Consider the following 10534-nt stretch of genomic DNA (forward strand, 5'->3'; position numbering starts at 1 on the left):
ATGACCCGATAGGTGACCCATATTCATATAAGTATGGGTATAGAGGTAAATCCATATCCATCAGTGTATATAGGTGACCCTATATATATATATATATATATATATATATATATATATATATATATATATATATATATATATATATATATATATATATATATATATATATATATATATATATATATATATATATGAGGCAGTAATAATCAGTGTGTATTTACGCATTGCATCTCTAATCACACCACTACACCAGCGTACCGAAAAAAAAAAGGCAAAGGGGAGCCTGTCTGACCGAGGACGAAAGAGGCGCAGGCGCACATCCTCCCCCTCCCTTGCCGTCCTCCCCCTCCCCTTGCTGGCCGTCGCCTGCTGCTGCTGTCGCAGGCGCGCCAGCGCCACCGACCCGCCGATGAGCGTCTAGCTAGGCATCATCTCCGCGACGAGTCGACCCACCACCCACCCACCCACTGGCTTGCCTGCGAACCACCCCTGCGCCGATCCACCTCCGCTGCCTGTCTGCCTGCTTCTACATATAATCGCGCCGGCCTCCGCCTCGTCGCCTGCGACCCCCACCACAGAACCCTCCCCCTCACCTCCGCTATCCTCCTCCCCGGCCGCTCCCCGACAGACTCCGATGGCCATCGTCGAGACTGCCGCTGCCGCTGCGGCTGCCGCTGCCGCTGCCGACCACACCGCGCCACCGCGCGAGGAGGAGGCGCCGGGCGCCGCCGCCGACGCCGGGGAGCGCGAAATGCGGGATCTGGAGGACCTCCTCTCCAAGCTCAACCCCATGGCCGAGGAGTTCGTCCCTCCCTCCCTCGCCTCCCCCATCTCCGGCGCCGGGGCCGGGCACGGGGCCCTCACGCCCGCGCCGCTCTCCCCAGCCGCCTACGGCTTCTACCCGGTCAACGCCGGCTTCGCGGTCGCCTCGCCGGGCCACCGCGGCGTCGTCAGCTTCCCGGCGGTCGCCGACGCCCACGCCGGACGCGGCATGGTAAGAACGTCCCCCTTGATTTGGTCCTGCCCCTCCCCCCTGCTCGCATCGATTCCCATTTCCGATGTCTCCTGCTGACGATTGTCGTGATGCGCTCTTCTCGCTGCTGCCTGCAGAAGAAGGACGGAGCCGGAGGGTTCGGCGGCCACGGCCACGGCCACCCCGGCAGGCGGCGGACCAACAGCCGCACCAGCATGGCGCAGCGGGACGAGGCCATCCGCCGCACCGTCTACGTCTCCGACATCGATCACCAGGTCCCGATCCATTTCCTCCCCCTCACCCCGTGTCGTGTCAAGTCGCGCCGGTGGGGAATTTTCCCTTCTTCCGCTAGCAGGCCTACCCACCGATATCGATGGATCGATCGATCTTTGATGCCAATTTGTTATTTTCTTTCTCGTCGCACTACCCGGGATGATTTACTCGGTTAGATTTTGGGGTTCTGTCCGTGCGCCCTCTCGGGCAAAAAGGGTGAGATCACGAGATCGGATAGTGTTTTGTCATGAGCGATATGGCACGGGGAGCAGGTTGGGAAGTAGCATACGGCCACTACGCAGTAGAGGCATGGGCCTTGCCGCCCCGAGAATGAACCATCTTTTTTGGCTGCTGCTTTGGTAGATACCACTTTCTGCTAGTTTATCTTGCTGCTGCTCGCTTATTTGTTCCGTGTGGAATCTGGAAAGCTGTATGCTCTGTTCTGTTTTGCCTTTTATGTGCTTGGTTATGCTGCAACGAGCTTTTAGTATTGTTCCTCTCGGTTCAACTTTCTTGATTTCACCTTCCTCGTGCTTCTATCTGCGGCAGTGTGGCATCTCTCCTTTTGGTCATGTGTTTTGTGCATAACATCTCATGTCCGATTAGGATCTATAATATCATGTTGCTGGTTTTACCTAAGATGTCTGATCACCTATATAGCAAGGGTGCTCTGTTTTGAGGTTCCTTTTGTGTAGTGTCACCAGGAAAGGACAATAAGTAGCTAGACCATGCTCTGCTGTAGAGATTGCTAATACTAGAAATACTAGGTGCCTCTGCTTTCGTAATTCCTTAATTTTTCTCAGAACTGTATATATTCTTGATTGCAAGGAACAAATTCTATTTTGTGAAATACCTAGGGGACCATGTTTGGTTGATTCCTGTCAAACTCTGAGCTCATCTGTCTTCATTCCTTTCATGATGCTATGGCAGACCTTGACTTTACAAGTATGCCATTCATGTTGAGTTGTTGACACTCCTGCTTGTCTTTGTACACTTTATATCTGTTTGACTACTTGTAGTTGGCATCATTGCCTATAGTGATAAGCTTTGAGTGAACATTTGCTATTTGCGTGTTGGAAAGGAATGCCTATATACTTAGCTGTGTATGAGTATTGCTGTTGCAAGTAGATGCAGTGTCGTGGTCTTTAGTGCATGTACTTTCTAGAACAGCAACACTTCTATCTTGCAGAATGCAATCTGGTCATATGTGTGGTAGTTTCTACAAGTAGATGCAGTGTCTTAGTCTTTGATACATGTATTTTGTAGAACAACACACTTCTATCATGCAGAATGCAGTTTGGTCATATGTATGGTAGTTTCTATAGGAACAAATAAACTTACTTGCCCTTTGGCATTATAGTGCAGCAAATGCAATAGATCATAGTAATTTTATACCTCACTAACATTTATGGGCTGGTTGTTCATACAATGTATTTAATGTGTAATGGGTTTGCATTATCAGAACAGTTGTCAGTTATTATGTACTCCACAATACATATGCAAAAATTTTGCTGAAGCATGGTCACCATTTCAGTATTAAATTAATTCTGAAAAATGTATACAGTGCAGGTTAGTATAAGTGAATGTCTCCTTCATTGTCATAATTAAGCTGTATTTGGTTGTGATTATGCTGAAGAGAATCCTTTGGTACTAACATGGCATGCCTTGTGTTTGACCATCCCTTGTTGCTTCGCGACGTATAGAAACAGTACTGTCTACGGCATGTTCTTATGTTTGCTTGCGCTTTAGCTTGTAGCTGATGCAAATTCTTGTTGTTCTAAAGTCATTGTTAAGGCCTAATAGTATATTGATATTTGTTGCCGTTAGGTCAAAGGGGCGTATCCTGTCTTGGATTGGGAGTTTCGGACCGCTACTTAGATGATCAAGACCGTATCTTGTCTTTAGTCTTCCACCTCCATATTGCTCCTCGTGTAAAGCGTTAACAGGCATATGCCCTGCTCTTCATTAATATATGGAAAATGAAGAGGCTGACCCTACCTTGGATTGGGAGTTTGGGACAGAAGGCCTTTGTCGTCGTTGGAGATGCAAAACACAATCATTTTGCAATGCGCATATTTAAGTTTGGCACACTTCTATGGCTACTAAGATAGCGTTTGTTGATGTAGTTAGTTATACTGCTTTTTTTTGTAAAATACAAAGTAATTGTGAATAGCCAACCTTTCTTAAAACATGTAGTTGTTGCCATACCTTTGTAAGGCTGTGCCCCTTTCTTTTCTGTCATACATGATAGTGTTACCTTTTTGCCAATCGGAGTTGAACGTTGGGGGTAATGTATTAGGGCAATTTTTATTTAACTGTTATTCTATATGGTAGCTTCTGTAGTGCGCTATTTATTCAATATTGTAGTGTCACATAATGTTTGAGTTGCTAACTAACAATCATATGTAGTTCTGGTACTAATTTCTCTTCTGTTGTTCAGGTTACTGAAGAAAACCTCGCAGCACTATTTATAAATTGCGGACAGGTACAAATTTATGGGACAGTTGTAAACCCTCTTACATGTATTTAGTTCCCCATTTGATTTTGATCCAACGGTGCATAATCTTGTATATGCTCTCTGAAGGTTGTGGACTGTCGCATGTGTGGGGACCCAAATTCAGTCCTTAGGTTTGCTTTCATAGAGTTCACTGATGAGGGTAATATATCCATATCCCACCATGTTTCAGTTTGCTTACTCTATGTAATGGATCTACTGTTTATCGGGTGAAAAACATCGATGTCCCAGAGGGTGCAAGAGCTGCTCTGAATCTGTCAGGAACCGTGCTTGGATATTATCCTGTCAAGGTTCTGCCGTCAAAAACTGCCATTGCACCAGTCAACGAAACATTCCTACCCAGGGTATGCAAACCTTCCGGAACCGACATGCTTGTCTTAAGTTCATGGCTCAATGTTCATGCTCTATCTGATATGGTCTCTAAGAAAGCTGGTTGTTTTTCTGTGCTCTGCAGTCTGACGATGAACGTGAAATGTGTGCAAGGACTATCTACTGCACAAACATTGACAAGAAGGTTTGGTACCTACACTCATGCTACTACCACTATGTATTCATTCTGTCATGGTTCTGTTTTAATACACGCAGGTCACTCAAGCAGATCTAAAATTATTCTTTGAGTCCATATGTGGTGAGGTTGGTCGTTCTTTACTCCAAACACAATCTCCCTTCTGTACAGCTAAAGGTTTGCAGAAATGGCAATTCAACCAGCACAATATATCGTTGGCTCATCGCAATGGCTGCTAACAGGTCTTTCGGCTGAGGTTGCTTGGCGACTACCATCATTCTACCCGCATCGCTTTTGTGGAATTCGTGATGGTCAGCTAAGCATACCTTCGCCTTCAAATTTGCGCAGCTTCTTTTTTTTAGGGAAGTATTTTTTGCGCAAAAGTTGCCTGGCTTTTAGCATCGTTTGATGGGCGAGGACACACATCGCCTCCAAATACTAGAACGCTAGGGATATTTGTTCTCTCAAATAAAGCTTTACCTGTAAGAAGAGCTGTTAGTGGCTGGAGTGAATAGAATTTGGTTGGTCGGTGCCTCCAAGTTGTTTGGTCTGCCGTTCAAATGCATGATTATTCTGCGAGCTGTTTTAAGACTGGGCCTCAAATTTTTTTTTCCAGGCAGAAAGTGCTACTGCTGCTCTCAACTGTAGCGGTGTGGTACTGGGATCCTTGCCAATAAGGTAAAACTCTGACTGATCTTCTTACGCTTTGCATTGAGTAAGGAGCTCTTCTGGGCGGTTGGACAACAGAGTCGTTCTCGTGTGTTTTCAGGGTGAGCCCGTCCAAGACGCCCGTGCGTCCCCGCGTCCCTCGCCACCTGATGTCGTACTAGGTATACATACATGAGGTGCTGACGATGCCACTGCTCATATATAAGTAATAGAGATAGACATGTATGAAAAGGGTCTTTTGTTTTTAAGTTGTGGGCTCGGCCTTTTTTTCTCTCTCCTTGATTCACCGTTGGTCGAGGCTGTTCTTTTTTTTACCTTGCACATAGAGGAGAGCTTCTTACTAAGAAGGAAGAATGAAGAAGGAAGCGCGTGGGGGTTTTTTTTTTTACCTTGATGCTTTTTTAACCTGTGTTCAGTTGATTGGCTGCGTCTGGTTGCTACTCAACAAACAAGAACACAAGCTAAAACTTGGTGATCGGAGACTACCTTTTGCTTGCTTCGATGCTATATTTCCTTAATCTTTTGTGGTGCATGCTGTTCTGTTCTTCCTATGTGTGGCGGCTGGTAGTTCGATGTTCTTGCGTCGTCGCCCAGCCCTACCAGTCTACCACGCTCCCGGCTGCCATGTTCTCGTGTCGCCATGCAGCCAGCCAGCCATCCCCCACAAAGCCAGTAAGCCATTGGCATTGCTTGCACACAACAGCTTGCTCCTCTTCCAAGCCAAAGCCAATAAGAAGCCATTGCATTGCACACCCACATGCCACAGAAACAGCATGCAGCAATCCTGCTTCTCTGAATTGCTTTGACTTCTCCTGGGCCTGGCCCTAGATATGTGTGTCGATTCTTCCTTGCAAGCATCAGCTCTCGTCTCTGCACATGCATGACCTATCTCTTGACGCTTGTCCAACAGCCTCATGCACGCTTCTGCTTGCTGCTTCCGTGACTGGCGGTGCCGATCAACGATTTCCGACCAGCAACAACGCACAAATCTTCATCCACATGCGGACATGCGACGCTATGTATATATATATATATACACAAACACAGATCCATGTCACGTACAAGACCGATCACCACCACCAGCAGCTGCTACGTTAATTGTGTCCATGGGGAGCTGCGCATCCAAGTCCTGCGACTGGTGCCGCTGGATGACGAGGAAGGCGCAGGCGACCTTGACGAGGCGGGGGCAGCGCACGGCGGCGGTGCACCCCTGGACGCCGCCCGAGGTGCCGCCGGCCGGTCAGCGGGTCACCGTGCGCATGCGGGCCAGCGAGTTCCGCGCGCTGACCGCCGCCGCCGTCCGCAGGGACGCAGCAGGCGACGTCGCCGCCCGCCTCATCCTCGACGGGTGCGCCGCCGGCCGCTGGGCGTGGTCGCCGGCGCCGGAGTAGTTCGTGAGAACCTACCTGCTGTGCGTGCGCGCGCGAGTGCAGAGCTGCTGTCTGTAATTCGTGATGGAAATCAAATGAACTGTATATATACTACTTACGTACGGCCGCCGCGCGCGTACATCATGGCATGTCATGCATACGAGTTGAAACGTTGTCCATCCGTCCATGGCCGCAGCTCGTCGGCGTCGCTGTCAGCGACATGAATAGGTGCATACTGTTCCACGACGGTCGACGGCCGGCCGGGCGCGTGTGGAATGGAGATACGGATGCGACCTGTTTCATAAAGCCTGGCGACTTTTCGGCACGCCAGGCGATCGGACGACGACCATCGATCCATCCATCGGTGCTGCCACCGGCCCACCGTCGTCCGCTCGTCGACCATCGATCCAGCATATATTAATATTATTACTGCCGAGTACGGTGTAGTCCAAGGTACACGGATGGATGCCGTTGTCAGCCAAAAGGGGGCCACCACCCAAAAAATCACGTGGAAGCGAAGGAAAAGAGCCGAATTTGAAAGGAAAATAGGGCAATTTCGCATGCTCCATGCAAAATAAAAATAAAACCCGGCCCAAACCGGTTTGTGTAGGTGAGAAAGTGTTGGTTCAAAATACGTTAGATTATATGATCTAGATATATTGCAATCACAAACAAACATGCCCTTATCAACAAGCAAATCAAGCAATAAAAGGCCCGATTCAGTGGATCGGCCCATAAAAAAAGAAAGACCGATTGTCACCTCCTAAGCAAGTTTTTATGTGCCTAGAAAGAAAGAAGAAACTTGCTCCTACTCCTATGGTCCCTATGGTCCGAGGATGTCAAACAAGCATATCGCATTACTGGTTCTATATATATATAGTACTCTCTCTCCGTTCTTTTTTATTTATCGTGTTTTAGTTTTAAAATAAACTAGGGTTGTTTGTTAATGAAGTTGAAGAACCGATTGTCATCGAGGATATATATGGTTCAATCAATCTGACCCAAGTTCACCGGAGCTTTGTGTGTGGGACCCGCAAGCGAGATGGACGGCGGAGATAGGTTGTGTGGCCAGCCACTGAGCCACACACACACATGCGGCAGTGCTTTCCCGATCCCTAATTCCCTACGACGTACGTACGTACATAAGTAAGGCGATCGACGACGAACGGCCGGGCGTCTGTCTAAAGCGACACATGGCCCAGCCGCTCCGTCGACGACGATCGCGTGAAGCTCCACAGGTCGTCGTCGCCGCCGCCGAGCAGCCTGTTGGCGGCAGCGGAGTAGAAGCAGGCGAGGCCGCCGCCGTCCGCGCTGGCGTCGAAGCAGCTGCCGAGCTGGTCCGCGGCGGGTGCCTGCCCGTTGAGGTGCAACGCCACCATCCGGTCCATCATGACCCAGTCCGTGATCCCGTTCCCGGCGCGGTGGAGGCCGTCGAGGGCCCCGGCGGCGGTGGCGTCGCCTGCAGAGACGGCGTGCGGCGTCGTCAGCGCCTCCGCCGCCGCCGGGCTCTCGAGCGGGGGCAGCTTCATGAACCCGTGCCCGCCCAGCACGGTCTCGATGGGCCGGATGTACCTGGACGCCGCCCGCGCAGCCGCCGGCGGCGGCAGCGGCAGCAGCTCGTGCTCCTGTTTGCAGGACCGCCTGCCCAGCATATGGTCCAGCGTGTCGTCGTTGGAGGAGTACTGCAGGCCGCAGCCGTGGCGTTGGTGCGCCGCCGTCTTGGCCTCGCCGTGCCCGTGTTCGGTTTTACTGCCGCGCTTGCTGCGGCATCTGCCTGACGACTCTTTGTGGTGGTGCTTCTTCTGGAACACCCTGCACACCACCCAGCCGTCCTCCTGCCCGCCGTCGGACGACGCGGCAGCAGCGGCTACCTGTCCAACACGACATCGCCAGCGGTGTTAATTGTATTTGTTGCTACCTTTTTAAGGCACATGAAGCTAGCACATGGCAAAGTTCAATAATTAGTACTGCCTCCGTCCCTCCTACTGCTCTCCTCATCGATCAATCAATCAAACAAGAGGGTTTTTCTTCATCTCACGTCTGGAGCTGGATCAAATCAAGGCGGGCAGCCGTACGTACTCGTATGATTGCACCACCGCCTCCGATCCATGGTTCCATCCACACACATATAATTGTTTATTAATGGTGGCGTACGTGAATTGTTGCAGAGATTAGTAACGACACAGACAATTATATTATCTACCACTACCAGGGGAACTGGGGATGGAAGATCTGATCTGATCGAGCCGGAGGATGCATGCATGCAGTGCAGGCATGCTTACCGTGGCGGCGACGGCGGCGGCGTCAGGGTCGTCCAGGCGATACTCGTGCATGATCCAGTCGGACTTGTGGCCGTGCGGCGCGCGGCCCCGGTAGAAGACGAGCGTCTTGCGCATGCCCATGCGCCTGACGGCGCTGTAGATGGCCTTGTCGCGGCCGGTGGCCTTCCAGAAGCCGGCGGCCGTAGCGCGGTTGGTGCGCGTCCCCGTCGGGTACTTCTTGTCCTTGTGGCTGAAGAAGTACCAGTCGTTCTGGGGACCCGACCCGATCTTGCATCTCTCTGCATGCACGCAGAATCGATAACTAACCCCGATGATCAGCGCCATGGACGTACGATGATCAGCTCACGTTCATGCTCGTGTGACATGACCATCAGGTCACCAGCTCCGATCCGATCCTATGATCACGAGCTGATGCTTTGCTCGGACCTCGGAGATGGAAGGTATATGGTGGTAAGTATACCGTACCTTGGATGTCCCATGGCTCGAGCTTGTTGAGGTCGACGTCGCGGATGACATCGAGGTCGATCTGCTGGGAGGCCACCTTCTTGCGGAGGTAGTAGTTGAGCAGCTCCTCCTCCGTGGGGTGGAACCGGAACCCCGGCGGCACGCACGACTGCCCGTTCACCGAGATGCTCATTGATGATACGATCTTCAATTCCTTCTTAGCTTGCTTGCTTTCTTCCTTTTTTCTAGTTAGCAGCTAGTGCCAGACCTCTAGCTAGTTAGCAGGATGATCGATCGAGGACGAGAGGAAGAAGATGGGAAGGCCAGAGGAGGAAGACGATGATGAGGAATGAGAAGGGAATTGCTGGTGGCAGACTGGCAGGGGAGGAAAGGCGCGCGCTTATATATAGTACGTCATGGTGGGGGTTGGGGGGGGGGGGGGGGTATTTTTTGCTACCCAATAGGCATTTTGGCAGCAGACGGATCGGGCTTGTCCATGGATCCATCTATGAATCATATTGCCATCATTTCATTTCCAGCGGTCGTCAGCCAGTGCATGCACTGCAGCAGCTAGCCCAGAGCTGCGAGCGGCAGGGTTGGTTTTGCCACCCACTCCTGACAGAGACAGAAAGAGGAAAGGTGGCTGCATGCATGCATCCTTGCTGGTACGAGCAGTGATAGCGGTAGAATTAAGAGAGAGAAAGGGAGAGGACATGCCAAGGTAGAGGTATCAACGGGTAATTCTTGGGACACCCCGTACCCATCTATATGAAGTTATATCCATCCCCATATATATACTCATCATGGATATAAGAATTGTCCATACCTATCCTCATTCGGGTATCAGGTCCCAATAAATCCACATCCTCAACAAGAAATACATGATCAAGTTATATTTTATATGACATTAACAACCATAATACAACCAACAATAATATATCACGAATAAATCTGACATTTAATAAGAAAAAACATTGTTTAGCCATTCAGAACAAGCAAAAACAAAGTTTAGATAGGTGCTTAAAGGGGTTATTGGAAGAGGCAGAGTTAGATGTTGGGCTTATTGACTTTTGGGTTGCACACCTAATTTTACTGATGAATTTTCCATTCCCATACTCACATACCCATCCATTGTGGGGAAGAATTTCACCCAAATCTTTATTAAAATCTTTCTATATATACCCTAACCCTAACCCTAATAAAATGAATTCTATATAGATTAACGGGTATCGGGTCCCATTGACACCTCTAAAACAAAAGGGTTTCGTTCTTTCCTACCTTCCTCCTCCACTCCCATGCATGTGCACTATATTGTCGACACGACATATATAGGTATGAATATATGTAGAGTGATTATATCGGTACATGAACATGCATGCATATACTATATGATTGGTTGTCCGCACCGTCTCGCTCGCCAGCTGGCCTCTTGACCTCACATTCCACTCAAAACTCGCATACGTACGCTCGCACCACGGAGGGCGGCAACAAGGGCGAGCATAC

The 10534-nt window shown here is 49.8% G+C and overlaps 2 protein-coding genes across 5 annotated transcripts; one reads left to right on the top strand and one right to left on the bottom strand.

Annotated features, from left to right (window-relative positions):
- Positions 1-201: 201 nt before the first annotated feature.
- Positions 202-5453, top strand: LOC100501201 (Polyadenylate-binding protein-interacting protein 10). 4 transcript variants are annotated; one of them, XM_020551725.3, is made up of 10 exons: positions 202-994; positions 1111-1248; positions 3687-3731; positions 3831-3903; positions 3993-4105; positions 4216-4275; positions 4347-4443; positions 4509-4577; positions 4883-4944; positions 5036-5453. In XM_020551725.3, exons 1-9 carry the CDS (start codon positions 635-637, stop codon positions 4912-4914), a joined length of 987 nt encoding a protein of 328 aa, XP_020407314.1. In that variant the 5' UTR covers positions 202-634; the 3' UTR covers positions 4915-4944; positions 5036-5453. The 4 variants fall into 4 exon arrangements, with proteins under 4 accessions (XP_020407314.1, XP_008677704.1, XP_008677706.1 ...); NM_001195986.1 differs by having other exon boundaries at positions 250-994; positions 4347-4394; positions 5036-5419; XM_008679482.4 differs by lacking the exon at positions 4509-4577 and having other exon boundaries at positions 4347-4394.
- Positions 5454-6928: 1475 nt separating this feature from the next.
- Positions 6929-9370, bottom strand: LOC100272652 (uncharacterized). The gene is made up of 3 exons (NM_001147110.1): positions 9053-9370; positions 8588-8865; positions 6929-8176 (listed from the first exon to the last, which is right to left on the bottom strand). The coding sequence occupies exons 1-3, from the start codon at positions 9222-9224 to the stop codon at positions 7487-7489; spliced, it is 1140 nt and encodes a 379-aa protein (NP_001140582.1). The 5' UTR covers positions 9225-9370; the 3' UTR covers positions 6929-7486.
- Positions 9371-10534: the final 1164 nt, after the last annotated feature.

The sequence above is a fragment of the Zea mays genome, chromosome 4 (assembly GCF_902167145.1).
Source record: "Zea mays cultivar B73 chromosome 4, Zm-B73-REFERENCE-NAM-5.0, whole genome shotgun sequence".
NCBI classification, from domain to species: domain Eukaryota; kingdom Viridiplantae; phylum Streptophyta; class Magnoliopsida; order Poales; family Poaceae; genus Zea; species Zea mays.